The sequence below is a fragment of the Tyto alba genome, unplaced genomic scaffold, assembly GCF_018691265.1.
Source record: "Tyto alba isolate M040663 unplaced genomic scaffold, T.alba_DEE_v4.0 Super-Scaffold_12, whole genome shotgun sequence".
Lineage (NCBI taxonomy): Eukaryota > Metazoa > Chordata > Aves > Strigiformes > Tytonidae > Tyto > Tyto alba.
This window is the reverse complement of record NW_024881274.1, coordinates 5,828,975-5,847,751: the sequence shown is the minus strand read 5'-3', so window position 1 is coordinate 5,847,751 and position 18,777 is coordinate 5,828,975. Positions and strand designations below refer to the sequence as shown.

Here is an 18,777-nt window from a genome sequence, read left to right as displayed (position 1 = left end):
CAGCCGCGGCCGGAGGGATGGCGGCGGCCGCCGCCGTGTGAGGCCGGAGCGCAGCGGCCCGGCCGCGGCTGTCCCCGTCCCCGTCCCCGTCCCCGTCCCCGTCCTCCCGCAGCCCCGCTCCCGCCCCGACGTGACGCCGGCCCGTCGCGGGCCGCCCCGTCCCCGCCCGCGGCATGAAGGCGGCGCCGGGCGGCGCCGAGGGTGAGTGCCGCCGGAGGGGCGCGGCGGGCGCTCGGGCTTCCCGCCGGCCCCGTGAGGGGACGGGCGGCGTTGGGGGGGGGGGGGGCCCGGCGGCTCCGAGGCACCGGCGCGGTGGTCTCCCCGAAAAGCAGTGGACGGGCAGTGGCCCGGCGGGGGGGGGGGGGGGGGCATCCCGCGGCCGGGGGCAGCTTCTCCGGCGCCGTGACTCGCTCCCCCGGCCGGGCCTCTGGGGCTTGGTGCTGGCTGTGGGGTGGTTCGGTTTTGGAAGGAAATAAAGTCGAATATTCCCCTGAGGATCCAACTTTGCTGAGATTTGGCAGGAAGCTCCCTGTCCTTTGGCTTAGCGGGGTCTGATCAATGTACAGAAATACCTGGAGGGATGAGGTAACGCAGAGGGAGCCTGGCTCATTTTGGGGGTGAACCAGAGGCCATGGGCTCACACGGAAAGGTAGGAAGCTCCACCTGAGAATCAGGAAACACTTTTTCACTTAGAAGGCTTCCAGAGGTGTGGTGGAGTCTCCATCTTTGGAAATGTCCCGAAGCCATCTGGACATTTCCTGGCTTGGGCAGGGAACTTGGACCAGGTTGATGTCCAGGGGTCCCTTCCAGCCTCAACCACTCTGTGATTCTAACCTAGCTGAGAGGTATAAAGTGCCTGAAAACATCTAACAAACATTCATTTATTCCTGACGCTTGGATTTAGTGGGGTCAGTGTTAGGTCCGTGAACTGTACGTGCATCAGTAATGAAAACAAACCCTTGACATTTTGCAGGTGAGGGCTTCCAGGGTTGCATGCTGTGGCAGTTAAAATGTCATAGACATCTGTTTGCCTTGGACCCACGAGTGCCAGTGACAGGATTTATTTTGGCAGTGATGTCCGCTAGGATTTTTTGACAAATGCAAGTGTAGAAAAAGCTGTGTCTTAACAAGAAACCCCAAAATTATAGTGCTCCTGACACCTGTGTTTTCCTTGTGCATATGTCTGACTAGATAGGGAAAAAATGAACCATTTAATCTTGAAACTTTTTTAGCTAAACCGTCCAACAATAGGTTTTTTACTTAGTCAAAAATCCTGTATTCCTCCTTTTTTCTCATTGGAGGGACATTATTCATAACAGTGAAACTTTCTAAAATATACAGAAGTCAGCTTGTAGAACCACAGGTAGTAGCAGGGAGCCTGTGAGATATAAGTGTTTTGTAAAGGCTGAGTAGGTTCTAGGCAGGTGGAGATCCATGACCCTTCCAGTCATCTACTGCTTCATTATCTCGCAGTGGACGGGGCTGTGCCCTGGCTCTGGACCAGCACTGGGGAGACACCAGCCCTCAGGTTTCAAGCTAGTGTGAGGTAGGAGTGTGCCTGATCAGAGAATTGGTGACAACTGGCAATTGGACTGATTTGGTTGGGGTTTCCGGTGATGGAAGAGTCCGCAAAGGTCTTTATTGTACAAGAGGATGCTGAGTTGGAAGAGTGAACAGTGAAGGGGAATCTAGGAAACGAAGCTTAACCTCTCTTCTTTAATAGAATGTTTTCTACTCTAGCTGTTTCCTGTCCCAGGAAGCTTCATCTTTAGACCATGCCATTGTATCTTCAAACTGTGCCCTGATATACTCCTGTCATGCCAGAACTTGATCTGGTGGGCCCATGTTACTCACAGACCATGTAGAATAGGAGCTGGGCTTTTCCCAACAGGCCTGTAGGCATTTTATGGTCCTTTAGGTTTTGATGGCTTGTGATATATCTTTAACATTTGCTTAACCTTAAGGTCTAGGTCGCAGAGATAAATCCGCAGTAAATAAGTTTTTTGAAATCCTGTTTAGCTTAAAGGTGTAAAGTGTTTTCATTACAACTGCCAAGCTGTTTTATTTGTAAAACTTCAAATATTGTCTTGTTCTTTCTTCTGAATACTCCCCTGTCTGCAGAAACAGAGAAGCTGAATAAGATGAGTACCCTCTTAGAAAGACTCCATGCAAAGTACAACCAAAACAGACCTTGGACAGAAACCATGAAGTTAGTCCGTCAAGTCATGGTGAGAATTGTTGGGATCTCAGCAGGAGGGTTTCTGAAGTTTGCTAATAATTTTGCTGTTGGTTTGTTAGATCTCTGCAAAGTGCTTTCCCTTTTGTTCAAGCCTTGCCTTCCTCCTGGGCCAGTGTTGTTGAGGCGTGCTGGTTGTCACATCCCGCAGCGTGCAGGGGAGGCCGTACCCTCTCTGTCTCGTGAGCCTTTGCCTTAATTACAGCCTCCCCCTCGACAGCCCACTTGACACGGGGCAGTTGTCAGCTCGGCGCCAGGAAAAGGGTCAAACGTGTGGTTTCAGCCAGTGCTGAGAAGCCCAAACTGTTCTGCCACTTGCTGTTTCGGGATGTTGCGTTTTGTAAAGCAACTTGCTCTCCCCGTTCAGCGATACTCAAAACTTGGCGCTGACTTAGTCAAACAGGGGTTTGAAATATTGATCTCTGGGTGGGGGGAAGGAGGAGCAGGAGACAGGAGAGAGCGACATCAAAGGCTTCGGCATATATTTTGATGTTAAAAATTTGCCTGTCTCATTATTTTTCTGTTGTCTCTTATATAACTCTTAGCTTATGCCTATTAAAAAGTTACTACAGTCTGTTCTTCCAGATGAGCGAGTTGCTTAAAAGAAAATAAATCAATTCCAACCCTACTTTTGTTACCTGCTTCCAAAACATACTGAGGATGTAATTTGGGGATGAAATCTAATCTGCTTTTAATTACCTAAATAAACCTCACTTGACTGATCAAATGTTGCAATAATACCTTCTTACTGAGTGATACAGAAAAAGGATGGTTTTTTTTCTTCTTTCTGACTAAGGAAAAGCGAGTTGTGATGAACTCTGGGGGGCACCAACATCTGGTGAGCTGTTTGGAGACATTGCAGAAAGCGTTAAAAGGTTGGTACATTCTGTGTGTGCACTTTACAAGCTGCTTAACAGTGATACGCTACGGAAATACTCCAGATTGTAAAAGCAGGCAAGGATGTTGCAGGCACGTGTCTCACTGCGTTCCTAGTGCGTGTGTGCTCACATTTACATAAGCACGCTCAGCTCAGTGCCGGGCAGCACCACTCGGGATTGCCTGTGTCACTTTGTTGTAAATGCCTGTACCTGAATTCCTCTTGCAGAAGAAAATCCATTCTCTATTTGCAGTTCTGAGGACATTTGGTTTTCTCTATGCAAATTGTTTTGCCTATATTTTGAGTACAGATAATGTTTCGCGTGTGAAGGTGTGAGCAGACATGGGAGAGAGTAACTAGTTGACATCGGATTTAATGCTGATGTCTTATTCCTACGGAAATGTCAAATCATTTCACTAATCCTTGTTTTTTGCTCTCTCCATCTAGTATCTTCTCTGCCTGCCATGACAGATCGCTTAGAGTCCATAGCTAGACAAAATGGGTAGGTCCTCTCCTTTATTTTACATCAAAGGCTTTTCCTGTTTATCTGTACACATCGCAATCTCGCTGCTGGTTTGATTGTTTTTTGTGTGCACCTCATAGCAATTTTTGTTTTGTTTTGTATGTAAGCCTTGGATCTCACCTTAGTGCAAATGGCACTGAATGTTACATCACTTCAGACATGTTCTATGTGGAAGTCCAGTTAGATCCTGCAGGGCTGCTCTGTGATGTCAAGGTGGCTCACCATGGAGAAAACCCCGTGGTATGTATTACTGACAAATATGAGGGTAATGCCTTTGTGTTTTTGGAACTGCCATTTTGGGTCCCTTTTGTTTGAGCAGAGCAAATGGATTATATTTAATGTTCACGTAGACCTAGCGTTACCCCTTTGCTGCTTGTTCTAGTGGAAAGTAAAAGCCTCCATGGAGTAGTCCATTTTTGGGGGTTAATCTGATCGATGTAGTGTACACGTGCAAGGACCGTTTTACTGATGGTCTCTCTTTTTGAGTGGTTTTATAACTGGCAAGATTATTTGAGGAAGTTACCGCTGTGTTTCTGAGAATTTTATTTCTGGAGGAAGGGTGGGGAAATTAATCTTACAAAACTTAGATCTGTGAATGGAAAATACTAAAACATGGAATGCTGAAAGAAAATGACTTTACAGTCTTTCCCTACATTGACCTAGCCAGTCTTCTGAAAACAGACCATTTTTAACATCTCTCTATAAGATCATAGGTTTTCAACCTAAGGCTTCACAACTTGAAAAGTTTATTTCAAATCAGTCATTTAAGAGGGAAGAGTGTTGCTTGAATTTGTCCCAGAGGGGGTTGAGGAGCAGAACTAGAACCATAGCAATGTGTGTAGTTGTGAGCATTGTGTTGCTTCTCATGAAAAGCTGATGCTCAGAAATTTTACTGTCCTAATATTTTACAGTTGCTGTGCTGCACAAAGACTGAAATTGCTGCATTCGACATTGATATCGTTCTATGTTCTTTCCTTTTCAGAGTTGTCCAGAATTGGTACAGCATCTGAGGTGAGCAACGTGAGTTGTTTGTAGCATTTTCTGACAGGCTTCTCTTTGCAGTATTGATCTGATGCTATTTTATGTCTGGAAATGCAAAATATTTCACAAATGTTCCTTCCCCATAAAGGCTCTCTACTTCTCCAGGGGATTTTCTGGCCTTGGTTCAGATACTTCTGATTCTGACTGCTGTGCATGGTATCCTTGAAGCCACAGCACAGCATTCATCAGAATTGTTAAAGCTGGGTCATTTAAAGAACACTTTTTGTAGCTTTCATGTAGCAAAAGTATTTACTCAAGTGACTTAGTGTTTGTATTACTAGTTGTATAATAGTGTTTGTATTAATTGAATTTAAAACAAAGCCTTATCTGCTACAAATCTGAATATGTTACTTTTTCTCCCTCTTCCTTTCAGAGAGAAAAATTTTGATGAATTTTCAAAGCATCTAAGGGGACTTGTGAATCTGTATAAGTTGCCAGGAGACAAGTAAGTCTAGAATATGTATTATATTTACTTACAACCACATATGTAAAGTTAAACAAATCCACAAGCCTTTAGTTCTGTGCTTAAATTTTCATTGTGTGTGATCCTACTGACTTCATCACCATGGCTTGCGTGTGCACACAGTGGGTAGGGAGGATTTAATGTGATGTGGGAATGCAGAATGAAGAGTTACAATTTCTAAATGCTCGATCTGATGGCAAGTACTGCAGCTGGTCAGCCAGCAGTTGTGAATTGGATTTCATTGCACAGTTCTTTTCAATTTTTCTTATGTTTTTTGTTTGTTTGTTTCCCCAGCAAACTTAAAACTAAAATGTACTTAGCTCTGCAGTCCTTAGAGCTGGATCTCTCAAAAATGGCAGGGATGTATTGGTAAGGACATCTGTATGGATTGTTGTTTGTTGTTGGTTTGTTTTTACTTAATAACGCCGCATCATGTTGGCTGATTCTGATCATGCCAAGTGTTGTATATCCAGGACGTGTCACATCAGTGCCTGTATAGTCTGACATTATTGCTAAGAAGTACAATGCTGAGGCTATAGAAGGCCTGTGCTAGCAGGGGAATGAATGGTGTGTGTATACATATATATATAGAGAGAAATCGGAGCTTTCTGAGCAGTTCCTTTTTAACTGCAGAATTTAACTGAGATAAAGTCTGAAAGGTAGAAAGTTTGTAACTAGATGGATTAATGGTAGCGTGTTTGTGCTGGTTTTGGCTGGGATAGAAAGAAATTGATACAGTAAGAAATTGAGAAACATTTGACCATTTTTCACTGCTGAAGATGCAGTGGATCCATGCTGTAGAGAGTAAAGTAGCTTTTGTTTTGCCCATAACAGTGTGCAGTTTAGGATCGCTACCTCTGCGTGACCAATAAGCGTGTGTTTTGAGCTAAAATCTTAGACTGCCATCAGCACATGAATTTTGGCTTCGGGTATGGCTCCGGCTTGTTACAGACCTGTGATTGCCTCTCTTGCAGGCAAGCCACCAATGCAAATCCCCTCGACAAGATTCTTCATGGCAGTGTTGGCTATCTCACCCCCAGGAGCGGAGGTATATTTGATTAACACTTAAAAAAGAAAAGAATAAAAATTACTTTGTTCAGGGTCCCCTTTATGGACGTTAGCTTCACGTTAACTGATTGCAGTAATGGAAAATGCTGATCAAACTGACAGTGGGACAAGGTGGTTGAGTATTTGTAAGTCCCACGTGATCCAGAAAGCCAGCTTTTCTTTACAAAGCTGCACACGGTAGTTTTATGGCAGATGGCCATGCCTGTGTCTTTGACAGCAGAGAAACAATTCTTTCAAGGTTCACCAGCAGCTCTGCACAGCATGTGCTGTTACAGTGCAAGTATTGTGTGGTGACAGGGGTTAATAATGATCGGGTTAACTTGCATCGTCAGGATGCCTGTTCAAAAGCTTCTCTTCCACAGGTCTTCTGATGAATCTCAAGTATTATGTCTCGCCCTATGATTTATTTGAAGATGGCACTGGAGCCTCCGTTATTTTGCATGAGAACAATGGTAGGTTGGCTTCAGAAGCTGGTGTGGACTACTACTGCTTGAAGGAGAGAAGAAAGCAGAACTTCAACAGTTTAGCTCCCCTCTGCTGTGACTCTGTAATAGAGGAAAGTCGTAGGTTGGCTTACAGAGGACACGGGTTTGATAAGCCCCTGTGCACTTGCTGGCTCGGTTGCCCATCTTCTCAAACCTCGTGGCTGTTCTGGAGTTGAACTGGACTGCTACCAGGGGTGACAGGGTGATGGTCTGCAGACAGAGCCTTTTTCCTTAGGGCGAATTTCATCATTAACTTGGGATTTATTTTATTGTGGGAATACTTAAGTGTCTGCCATCTTACTGGAAGATTATTTTTTTCTGCATGTACACAGACATCTGTCTCTCACTAAAATGACAAATCCACCAATTAAAATTGAGTCTGGTCGTGGGAAAGAAGAGCATGAAATTGTCCAAAACCATTGTTTGTTTAGCTGTGTAAAGAGCATATTACAAACTTGCAAATGTATTTGGAAAATATTTTAAGTATTATGCTATTGGTCTACCTTGCAAGAGGAAACAGAGCATTAGCTAGCATAACTAGTTTGGCTGTAGTCCATTTAGGGATAAAGGTGAACGCTGAAAACTGTGTCTTGTAGAGGAAGTAAGATATTTCTACCATAGTGATATTTAATTCATAAAACTTGCATTGTTTTTTTTTTTTTCCATCAGTGTGTGTTGTTGGTTTATTTTCTTGCCTCCTCTTGCAGTTCCTCGGTCTTTGGGTATGAATGTGTCGGTGACAGTTGAGGGAACCATGGCGATGTACAAACTTCCAATTGCACCACTGATTATGGGCTCTCATCCAGTTGACAGCAAAGGGTAAGCGAAGGACGTGCCTGCCAGGCCTTTCTCAGCAGCCTTGTTTAAGTGCAAATTCAACACTGAGTCCTCTGTTGAAGTCAGAGACATGACTACATGACGTCACAGCGTTATCCAAAGCACTCATCTGTTGTCTTTAAGCCAAGAAATACGTGTTTCAGGCGTGTGACGTGCTTCTGAGGGGTGTCTTAATTTTCCAGAACGTATAACAATTTGCTTGTGTTTGAGCAAACAGTAAATGGTATGTCTGGTGCTCATAGCAGAAGCCAGAGTGATGCCCTACATTTAATAAGATCTCGTGTTAACCCGATATTTCAGAACGCCGTCTTTCTCGTCAATCACCAGTGCCAACAGTGTGGATTTACCAGCTTGTTTCTTCCTGAAATTCCCTCGTCCCATTCCAGTGTCTCGAGCTTTCATTCAGAAACTTCAGGGCTGCACAGGTGGGTTGCGGATCGGTCAGACAGATACTCCCTAGGTTTTTATTAATAAATTGCTGCTGATTTTTAAAGTGTGCCAGAAAAGTTGCTCAAAGTTTTGTGCTATTTTCGGTAAAGCCTGGGTAAGTTTCTTTTACTAGATAGTAACACCTTCTCTGCCCCACGATCTCTTCCTGGCTCCCCGGTGCTATCATTCTCTGCTATCTTCCCTCAGGTATTCCATTGTTCGATACGTCACCGACGTTTGTACCTTTGTATGAGTTGATCACACAGTTTGAATTATCCAAGGAGGCTGATCCTCTACCTTTAAACCACAATATGCGCTTCTATGCAGTAAGTATGTTGTTACAGCCAGGGCGTTACACTTGTAGATGACCAGTTGGGGTTTTCCAGCTCTTTCAGGTATCTTTCAAGTAGGATAAAGGAAAATGGTACAGCATTTATTCATAGGCAAAAGCTGTGCTATCCAGGGATTAGAGTTCAGATACAGACATGACCACAGTAATTAGGAGAATTAGAAAATGAAAAATGTATTGTTGTTGAAGTGCAGCTGCAGGGATGACAGTAGGGGTATGGGACTTGAGCCTTCCCAAGTTCTGTCCCTTCCTCTTGTTCGGACTGTGACGTGTGGCTGAATGAATCGCATCACTTTGGGAGAAATCTTAGTTCTTAAATTTGTCAACGATAGATCTCCCGTTGACTTCAGAGGATTTCTCCCTTCCTCAGAAGGGATGCTGTACTGTATGAAACTGGTTTAAGGGGGACGCTGAGTACTGTTTGGCAGTACTACTCCTGCGGAGCCAAAATTGTGTTTTGCTTGTTCAGCTTGGAAGGAAAGCATCTTATTTGCTTGCCATTTTCAGCCAGAAAGGGGGCTTGGCGTCACTTGGGTCTGGGGCCTGCTCTTTCCTTCCTGGATGTCTGTTATTGCCTTGTACCCAGCAGTAATTGGAGTAAAGCAGGAATTGTTTGTCAGGCTCTTCCAGGACAGCAGCACTGTTACTTTCTGAACAAAGATGCTCCTCTCCCAGATGGAAGAAGTCTTCAAGGAACTCTGATTAGTAAAATCGCCTTCCAGCACCCTGGGCGGGTTCCTCTCATCCTCAATTTGATCCGGCATCAGGTGGCGTACAACACTCTGATCGGCAGCTGCGTCAAGCGAACAGTTTTGAAAGAAGGTGGGTACTGCATCAAGTGGCATATCATGTGTGGGTAATAAGAAACCCTGGGTAATTTTCCCAGCTGTAGGAGTAAGAAATGAGGCCTATGCTGCTTTTCTTTTCTTTTTTCGCCACCCTGCCCCTTTATTTTTTTTTTTTTCCTTCTGTATGGGGGTATTGAGCTGGTGCCTCTGGTTTGTCTCCTGTATTCCCTAATTTAACACTTCCCATGACTTTCAGATTCTCCGGGGATCCTGCAGTTTGAAGTTTGTCCTCTCTCTGACTCCTGTTTTAGTGTATCCTTCCAGCATCCTGTGAATGACTCCCTGGTGTGTGGTAAGTGGGCTTGGTAAAAGCACGAGCGTGTTTATGGGAAGGCAGGCAGGGTTTTTTTTCACTGTAGCCAGGATCTTGATCTCTTCCAAACACCTTCTCTCTTTTAGTGGTAATGGATGTGCAAGACTCCACTCATGTGAACTGTAAGCTGTACAAAGGGCTCTCCGATGCTCTTATCTGTACAGATGATTTCATTGCCAAAGTTGTTCAAAGGTAAGCTGGATTTTTTGTGCCTCCCTGCACTCCAAACCATATAGATGAACTCTGTGCCTATCTGTTGTTTATCCTGGCAGTTTTGGAGCCATTCTGTCTGTGGGTGAGTTTTGGTAGTGGTTGTTGGGAAGAGAGGAAAGCTTGGAGCCCTCTTGAAAATTCCATTCTGGGCGTTGAGCCACAGCTGCTTGGTTTTGAGTGCGTGTCCGAGGTGCCTGCCTGTAAATGCCTTCCCCTGCAGTTGGTTGCTTGTTAAGGCTTGTAAAATATGGAAGAGCTCCCCTGCAGTTCATCATTTACCCAGGCCTTTTATCAAGGTTCCTCTGCCCCAGCCACCGTTCAGAACACCGCAGAGTGTTAGCAGGGCACAGCACAGACCTTTTGAGCGAGAATAGCAGTTTTTTCTTTCAGAACATTAGAGGCTTGTCCTCGAGCAGAATGTGGCACTATCATAGATTTTTACAGGGTTGCAGGAAATTAGATTTGCCAGGCTTAGGCAAAGGTGTTTTCTGGCAGAATGAGTAACAACCCAGGTTGCGTTCTGTGCTTTTACTACAAGATCATGATCTGTCAGTTATTAGTTATTAGAGTTAATTGATTGATTAATTCTCCCTTTGTGCTTGCAGGGCAATGCATAAAGGCACAGTTGTCTCGTGGCTAGACAAACGTGATGGGATAAGTGTAAATACAAGCAGAACAGGAGGGCATTTACAGTGCCTGCACCTGTTGCTCTCTTGTGCCCAAGAGCCATACTGCTTGCTTTATGTCTGATGAAGTTGTTAAAACGTCTTCAGTGAACCTTGCTACAGGGCAGCAAAATGCATGCTAAACCCTTTGTCTTATGTCTTGTAGGTGTATGTCCATTCCTGTCACCATGAGAGCAATTCGTAGAAAAGCAGAAACGATTCAAGCAGACACACCAGCCTTGTCCCTCATTGCAGAGACAGTAGAAGATATGGTGAAGAAAAATCTTCCCCCAGCCAGCAGCCCAGGGTATGGCATGACCACAGGCAGCAACCCAATGAGTGGTACCACTACCCCAACAAACACTTTTCCTGGGGGGCCCATCACTACTTTGTTTAACATGAGCATAAGCATGAAAGAGAGGCATGACTCGGTGGGCCATGGGGAGGACTTCAGCAAAGTGTCTCAGAACCCTATTCTCACTAGTTTGTTGCAGATCACAGGGAATGTGGGGTCTACCATTGGCTCAAGTCCAACCCCTCCCCATCACACACCACCACCAGTATCCTCACCAGCAAGCAACACCAAGAACCACCCCATGCTCATGAACCTTCTTAAAGAGAATGCCCCTCAGGATTTCTCCACTCTGTATGGGAGCAGCCCTCTCGAAAGGCAGAACTCTTCCTCTGGCTCCCCCAGAATGGAAATGGGCCCTGGGGGGAATAAGCAAAAGAAAAAAAAATCCCGCATGCCGGCCGACAAGCCCAAGCATCAGACTGAGGATGATTTCCAGAGGGAGCTCTTTTCAATGGATGTTGACTCCCAGAATCCCATTTTTGATGTCAACATGACTGCAGATACCCTGGACACCCCTCATATTACTCCAGCACCCAGCCAATGCAGCACTCCTCCTACTACATACCCGCAGCCTATACCTCACTCGCAGCCCAGTATTCAGAGAATGGTTCGACTGTCTAGTTCGGACAGCATCGGAGCCGATGTCACTGATATCCTTTCAGATATAGCCGAGGAGGCTTCCAAGCTGCCCACCACTAATGAGGACTGTCCACCCATTGGTACTCCAGTAAGAGACTCTTCTAGTTCAGGACATTCACAAAGTGCCCTCTTTGACCCAGATGTTTTTCAGACGAACAATAGCGAGAACCCATACACAGATCCAGCAGACCTGATAGCAGACGCTGCTGTGAGCCCCAACAGCGATTCTTCAAACCATTTTTTCCCAGATGGAGTAGATTTCAACCCTGACTTGCTGAACAGTCAGAGTCAAAGTGGCTTTGGGGAGGAGTACTTTGATGAGAGTAGTCAGAGTGGAGACACAGATGATTTCAAGGGCTATGCGTCCCAGGCTCTCCCTCCTTTGGGGGTGCAAGTCTTGGGGGCTGATGGGGGGGAAAACAAATTTAAGGGGAGCAATCAGTCCGATACGGTAGATTTTAGTATTATTGCAGCAGCAAGCAAAGCACTGGGGTCCTCTGACATCATGGAGCATCACAGCGGAGGTCAGAGCCCTTTACTGAATACAGGGGATTTAGGAAAAGAAAAGTCTCAGAAACGGGTAAAGGAAGGCAATGGTTCTGGAAGTAACATGGCAGGTCCTGGGATAGACGGGAAGCCAGGGAAGCGCAGCCGGACGCCATCCAGTGATGGCAAAAGTAAAGAGAAACTTCCAAAGCGGAAGAAGCAGGAGACAGATGGGAAATCTCCATCTCACAGTTCATCAAACAGGCCTTTCACGCCACCAGCAAGCACGGGTGGGTCCAAATCTCCTGGGAGTTCAGGCAGATCTCAGACTCCTCCCGGTGTAGCTACTCCTCCTATTCCAAAAATAACCATTCAGATCCCAAAAGGAACAGTGACTGTTGGCAAACCGTCTTCACATGGCCAGTATACAAGTAGCGGCTCTGTCACCTCCTCCAGCAGCAAAAGCCATCATAGCCATTCTTCCTCCTCCTCCTCTTCTTCCTCCTCTTCAACCTCAGGCAAAATTAAAAGCAGCAAATCAGAAGGGTCTTCTGGCTCGAAGATGAGCAGCAGCCTTTACTCAAGCCAAGGCGGCTCAAGTTCAGGTCAGTCCAAAAGCTCAGCTCAGTCGGTGGGAAAGCCTGGATCCTCCCCCATCACCAAACATGGCCTCAGCAGCGGGTCTGGAAGTACCAAGATGAAACCTCAAGGAAAGCCATCATCACTTATGAACCCTTCCATGAGTAAACCAAACATCTCTCCATCTCATTCGAGACCCTCGGGAGGTTCTGACAAGCTTGCTTCTCCCATGAAACCTGTCCCAGGTACTCCCCCATCATCTAAAGCAAAGTCACCTATCAGTTCAGGTTCTGGGGGCTCCCACATGTCTGGGACTGGATCAAGCTCCAGTATGAAATCGTCTTCAGGAATGGGATCCTCTGGGTCCATGTCACAGAAACCACCTCCTTCATCAAATTCTTCGACAGCCTCTTCATCTTCCTTTTCATCTAGTGGGTCTTCCATGTCTTCATCTCAAAACCAGCATGGAAGTTCCAAAGGCAAGTCTCCAAGCAGAAACAAGAAGCCATCTCTGACTGCAGTCATAGACAAACTTAAACATGGGGTTGTCACTAGCGGGCCTGGTGGAGATGACCCAATGGATGGACAGATGGGGCCAAGTTCCAATTCCTCAAGCCATACTATGTCCTCCAAACACAATATGTCCGGAGGTGAGTTCCAGGGCAAACGTGAGAAGAGTGACAAAGAGAAATCTAAAGTCTCTGTTTCTGGAGGATCTGTTGACTCTTCCAAGAAGACTTCAGATTCCAAAAACGTTGGAAGCACTGGAGTGGCCAAAATTATCATCAGCAAACATGATGGTGGTTCCCCTAGCATTAAAGCCAAAGTAACTTTGCAGAAGCCTGGGGAAGGAGGTGGGGATAGCCTAAGGCCTCAGATGGCTTCTTCCAAAAGCTATGGGTCCCCTCTAATCAGTGGATCTACTCCAAAACACGAACGCTGCTCTCCCAGCCACAGTAAGTCACCAGCATACACTCCCCAAAACATAGACAGTGAGAGTGAGTCGGGCTCTTCCATAGCAGAGAAATCCTACCAGAACAGCCCCAGCTCTGACGATGGCATTAGGCCTTTGCCTGAATATAGCTCAGAAAAACATAAGAAGCACAAAAAAGAAAAGAAAAAAGTGAAAGACAAAGACCGGGACAGAGATCGCGATCGGGATAAAGACCGTGACAAGAAGAAATCTCACAGCATGAAGCCAGAGAGCTGGTCCAAGTCCCCAATTTCGGCTGAGCAGTCTCTCTCCATGACGAGCAGCGCTATCCTTTCGGCTGAGCGACCGTCCCGGGCTAGCCCGGAGTTTCTGATCGGGGAAGAAGATGATGATCTAATGGATGTTGCTCTAATTGGCAATTAATTTTCTCAGTGTCTTTAAAAGATGAGCTGTATGCAGGACCTGCGGGTCCTAGAGGTTGAAAGAAAGGAACCGTTCGTTGCAAACCTGCCACGCTGATTTTACGGGGTGTGCTTGAAGAGAAAAAAAAAAAAAAAAAAAAGTATTTCCAAGGATCTCCAAAGTCCGAACAGAAAGTGTGAGTGCCAGCAGCTCGTTCGGCAAGCCAGGTTCCTGACTGTGGCCTTCCTCCCGCAGACACTTACACTCATTCTTAATTTATAAGTATTAATGGTCCCATTAGAGTTAATGGGTGTAAAGCTAAGTATGTGTGTAAGTGTGGGAGCAGCCCCCAAACTGGTGCAAACCGAAACAGGCTGTCCTGGGAGAGCCCGAGTTCCTCTGCCCCCCTCCCCATTCAGAACAAGTTGCTTTTGTATTTAGGAAGTTTTAAACTAATTATTTTAGGGCATGTTTTAGGGTTGGGTTTTATTCTTTTTAAAAGGGTGGTTGAAAGCAAAAAAAAAAAAAAACAAAAACGTTTTTTAATTTATTTTTGTGGCATTTCTTCATTCAATGCCTGTTGGAGTGCGGTGCTGAGGAGCTTTGTCTTCCTCTGATTGATACGAGCTGCTCCGCAGAATCGGGCACTGTGTTCTGATGGGTGCCAGCAGTTTATTCCTGGTCACGGTGATGAAGGATTGCTGTCTTATGTTTGACTTCCCTTTCGTTTTGGCTATTTATTTATGTCCGTATCCGAATGCCTTGTGCTGTTTATTTTCACGCAACCTGTTGTAACTGGAGGATGCAGAGCCCGAAGGGACGTGGGAATTTGGGTAGAGCGCGTGGATTTGGGCGACTCTGCCCCCGTGCAGCCGCTGTAGCTTTGGGGAAGTTGGTGAGATGCTGGCACGCGTTGGAGCAAATCTAAATTGCAAAGGGACTCTGCTGTCTGCATCTGAGCGTTGCTTCCTCGGAAGCCTTAGCAAACAGAGCTTCCCCCGAATCCCCTGGTGCTGCATTTGTCAAGCGATGGACTGGAAGCCGCGCGCGCCCCAGTCCTGCGAACGCTTTAGAGCCGTGCTTAATTTATCCACTACGAACACTTCCATTTGTGTCCATAGAACAGCTCGTGTGCATTCACGGTTTAAAAACGGGCCTTGTTTTCTCAGTCTCTTCCCGTTGCTGAGCCCTTCAGGGTTTCATTTGGGTTTTTGCTTTTTTTTTTTTTTTTTTTTAACTTGCAGCGCGCCTCTCGGATAGTAATTGCGGTAATGCACCCAAGCATTGCCTTCTCTCTCTGGGAGGTGTTAGCCTGGCAGTGAGTCAGCCGTGTCCTGGTGTCAGCACTGACACTGCTGGAAAAACAGCCCCTGACTGGTTCATCTGGGATAGGAGTTCCAGCAGAAGCGGCGATTTCCTTAAAAGATGGATTTTCCCCTTTTGGCTGGAACTAAGAGCATGACTCAGGCATCCTCTGCGGTCTTATCTTGTGGTCCCTGAAAGGAAAAGAGACTCAGGAGGGTGTTTTATTTTTAAAAGCAGTTAAATCTGATTCACTGAAGAGGAATGTGGGAAATCAAGAGTTCTGCAAACAAATCTCCTTTTGAATTACGTCCCGAGCAGAATCCCGCTCCCGTTGGATTTTGCTGTTGGCTCCTGGAGGCCAGGATTTCCCACGGGGGGGATGAGATTATACTTCACGTTTGGGGATGCAATCTGAGAAGATATCAAGGATTTAAATTTCTTTTAAACCACAGAGATTTCCAATCCTGTTTATGGTCTGACCCCAGTGATACCCCAGGCAAGCTGTTTCTTTTCCGGCGCATTCAAAGCCGGAGCAAGGCCGATGTTTTTTCAGTAGGGTGGTGACTATTCAGTTAATTACAGGGATTCTCCAACTCTTCCTCCTGCCTTCAGCTTAAATCCAGGGCTCCTGCAGCATGTGGGAGCCGTGAATTTCTCCACGGGCCCCCCAGGCTCTAGAGATCTCTCCCTTGTATTTTCCACCCTTCACCCTTCGCTCCTTGTCTGCGTACCGTAACTCCCCCCTCCCCAGTGCTCCCATCCTCATGAGCTGAGATCATGGGAAAACGGTAAATAAAGTCTAAAGCTGGAGCAATTGACGTTATCTTGCGCAGCATCAGAATCCTTTGACTGTGGGGTGTCTGTGAAGAGGATGTAAGAAATGCACTGCCAGATGAATTTGTCTCGAGACCCTGCTACCGCGGCTGCATCTCGGAGATGGCGCCTGTGCAGACTCCGGAAGGTTGTCATCTGTTTTTCTTTCTGCCCCTCTTTTTTTTTTTTTTTTTGAAAGTTGTTTTCTTTTACAAAAGCCCTTCGATCTGTTCGGGGTTGTGTGAAGGCTTAAACAGCCTTCAAAAAGAAGCGCTCTTGAATCAGGGCTGGGGATTTCATGGGACGGATTGCTGGACTTGTCCTTAACCAGAGTCGTGTTTTACCGCTACGCAGCAGTAAAAGTTGGAAGGAAATACCGTTCAGCTTCGTAATTAACACCAAAAAAAAATGCATTTTAAAGGAAAGAGCTGCACACGTTTCCTCTCTGCTCGCCCAAGACCAAAGTTCAATATCCTAAATTCCTCCTGCGGAAGGTGGGCATCGCCGTCGCCCACAGAAATCGAGGGAACAAAGTCTCCCCCGGCCGCTGCCGGAGCCGCCAGTCCCGGGCCGCGGGGCACCAGTTTTAAAGCTTTTCGCCCCATTTTGGTGCGCTGTCCTCTTCCCCTTTGTGTGATACAAATCATGAGAAAGAGACCGGAGCCGCTTCCATGGCCGTGCTGAGATGAGGTACACCACTACGCAGACGTTTTGACCTGTAAATGCTTGGTCTCTGACAAATGTTTTATTTTTAAAATATTTTTGCTTATTCTCGACAATTATTTTACATCTTTCAGTATTGGAAAGATAAAAGGTGTAAACGAAATAAAGCCAAACCTTTTAATCTCAGGTGGTGAAGTGTACATGGAGATTAAAAGAAAATGGTTCTTTCCTAAATGGTCGTGATGTAAATACCTGTCTGGAAATTGGCTTTTTTTTGTAAATACCCCCAGCTCCTTTTGCATTCTTTTTGGATGTAGAGTGGACTTTCAACTTTTTTGGAAATATTGCAAAGAACATGTTTATTTACATGCAAATAAATCTCTTTGGTACAAAGGCGTCTCGGGTCTCTGGAAGCGGGGGGGTGGGGGGGCGGCGGGGATCCCCGCCACGCTTGATTTTCCCGCGGGAATGACATCACCGTGACGCTCCGCCAGCGCGGCCCGTGATTGGTCGAGCTCTGCGGCCTCCCGGAAGCGAGCGGAGGGGGGGGGGACGACACCCCCCACCGCCACCACCCCGGGACCCCCAATCCCCGCAGCGGCTCCGGGGGGGAGGGGGGGGGGGTGGCGCGCCCACAGCCGCCGGTGTCGCGGGAGAAAACGGGGGGGCCCCTCGCAGCCACCACCCCCCCCCCCGCCCCACCTCCGGTGGCACCGGGGGGACGATGGGGGCGGCTTGCGGGGTAGGTGGGGGCGGAGGGGGAACGCGCCCCCCCCCCCCCCCCCCCCCCCCCCCGTGTGTGTGTCCGTGTGTCCGTCCGCTCCGCTCCCCGCCGCCGCGCGCGCGCCCGGCGCTGGCCAATGAGCGCGCGCGTTGCTGGCAGGTGCGGAGTGTTTTTGTTTTGGGTTGAAGTTGAGGCCGGAGGAGACGCGGCGGCGGCGGCGGGCGGAGGCCGCGGAGCCCCGGTACCCCCTGCCCTCCTCCCTCCGCCGGCCTTCCTCCCGCCCCCCCACCTCCTCCTCCTCCTCCTCCTCTTCCTCCTCCTTCCCCCCCCCCCGGCCTCGCCATGCGCAGGGAGATGAACGGGGTCACTAAGAGCCGCTTTGAGGTGAGGCCCCGGGGCTGCGGCCGCCCGGCCCCGCTGAGCAGACGTGGGGGGGGGCGGGGGGGAGGCGGTGTGGGTCGCCGTGGGTCGTGTCTTCGCCCCCACCCCACGCGGGCCAACCCGTCATTGCGGCCCTGGGGAAAAGCGGGGTGGGGGGGGCGCTGTATGAATGGGGGTGGGGGGGTAGGGTAGGGGCTCGGCCCTGCACACACCCCCCCCCCCCCCCGCTTCTTGAGGGAGACGGCGGTGGTGGTGTGAAACTTCTTCCCCCCTCCCCTACAGTTTAGATTGTTTTGCCCCAATTTACATCTGGCAGCGTTGCCCCGTCGGCTGTGAACCACCCCCCACCCCCCCACCCCGAGGGGGGGGAGGGTGCGGGGGGGGGGTGGGGGGCAGGGCTGCTGCCAACGTGTTGCTGCGAGGGGGGGGAGCGCTGGGAGGGGAGTTGGGGATGGGGGAAATGGAGCCTGGAAACCACGGCGGGCTGGGGGGGGGGGTGGGGGGTGGCCCCGGCGAGGCTTCTTTTTGGGCAGTAGCCGGGAAAAAAATTTGATTACGGAGAGGTGGGGGATGGAGGGGACGGAAGGAGCAGAGGGTAAACAATAAGATCTATTCAAAGACTGGGGCACAAAGCAGGCTGCGGAGCCAGGGCCGCTTCCAGCCCGGCATTGTTGTAACAGCTGGCTTCCCCGGGGCGGGGGGGGGGGGAAGGGGAATGGTGGTGGGGCTGCCCGGCTTTGCTTCTCATCGCTGTGAGAGGCGGCTGGGGAGGATGAAAATACCTGCCCGGTCCTTCTCTCGGCCGCCCGGCTTGTGGTCTGTGCCAGGACAACGTGGGAAGAAAAGAACCCGGAATGGTAAAGATGTGGCAGTGTCCCCCCTTCCTAGAGAGGGGACGCCAGCAAAGGAAACTGCTGGCTGTTGGTAACCTGGAGGGTGGCTGGTTCCACCGAGAACAGCGTTAATTCCCCAGAAAACTGGCTCTGGAGTTGAGAAAGGTGCAGAAAATAATGGTTTTGTAATGCTGCGCGTGAAATTATTTTCTTCCTCTGTCAAATTCCTATCAGCTGCTGTAAATAAGTAGCAGCGTATCTGTTTAGAATGGTTTCAGGTTAAATAGTGTTATAATAGTCGTGTTTCTGTAGCGTC

The 18,777-nt window shown here is 48.0% G+C and overlaps 2 protein-coding genes across 4 annotated transcripts in view; both read left to right on the top strand.

Moving 5' to 3' along the window:
* Nucleotides 1–6: 6 nt before the first annotated feature.
* On the top strand, nucleotides 7–16,916 carry MED1 (mediator complex subunit 1). 2 transcript variants are annotated; one of them, XM_042787386.1, is made up of 18 exons: nucleotides 7–201; nucleotides 2,122–2,228; nucleotides 3,033–3,111; nucleotides 3,561–3,615; nucleotides 3,744–3,876; nucleotides 4,619–4,647; nucleotides 5,051–5,122; nucleotides 5,435–5,509; nucleotides 6,115–6,188; nucleotides 6,571–6,660; nucleotides 7,401–7,512; nucleotides 7,831–7,955; nucleotides 8,167–8,285; nucleotides 8,929–9,130; nucleotides 9,353–9,448; nucleotides 9,556–9,661; nucleotides 10,514–10,654; nucleotides 10,832–16,916. In XM_042787386.1, exons 1-18 carry the CDS (start codon nucleotides 174–176, stop codon nucleotides 13,761–13,763), a joined length of 4,575 nt encoding a protein of 1,524 aa, XP_042643320.1. In that variant the 5' UTR covers nucleotides 7–173; the 3' UTR covers nucleotides 13,764–16,916. The 2 variants fall into 2 exon arrangements, with proteins under 2 accessions (XP_042643320.1, XP_042643318.1); XM_042787384.1 differs by having other exon boundaries at nucleotides 10,514–16,916.
* A 490-nt stretch (nucleotides 16,917–17,406) lies between these two features.
* Nucleotides 17,407–18,777, top strand: part of FBXL20 (F-box and leucine rich repeat protein 20) — a 44,052-nt gene continuing 42,681 nt past the window's right edge. Inside the window, exon 1 of one of the 2 annotated variants that reach the window (XM_033006478.2) lies at nucleotides 17,407–17,631. In XM_033006478.2, coding sequence (XP_032862369.2) covers nucleotides 17,590–17,631 — 42 coding nt within the window. In that variant the 5' untranslated portion in view covers nucleotides 17,407–17,589. Of the gene's footprint in view, nucleotides 17,632–18,434; nucleotides 18,627–18,777 lie in introns of those variants that run through there. The other variant, XM_033006479.2, reaches the window with a different exon arrangement.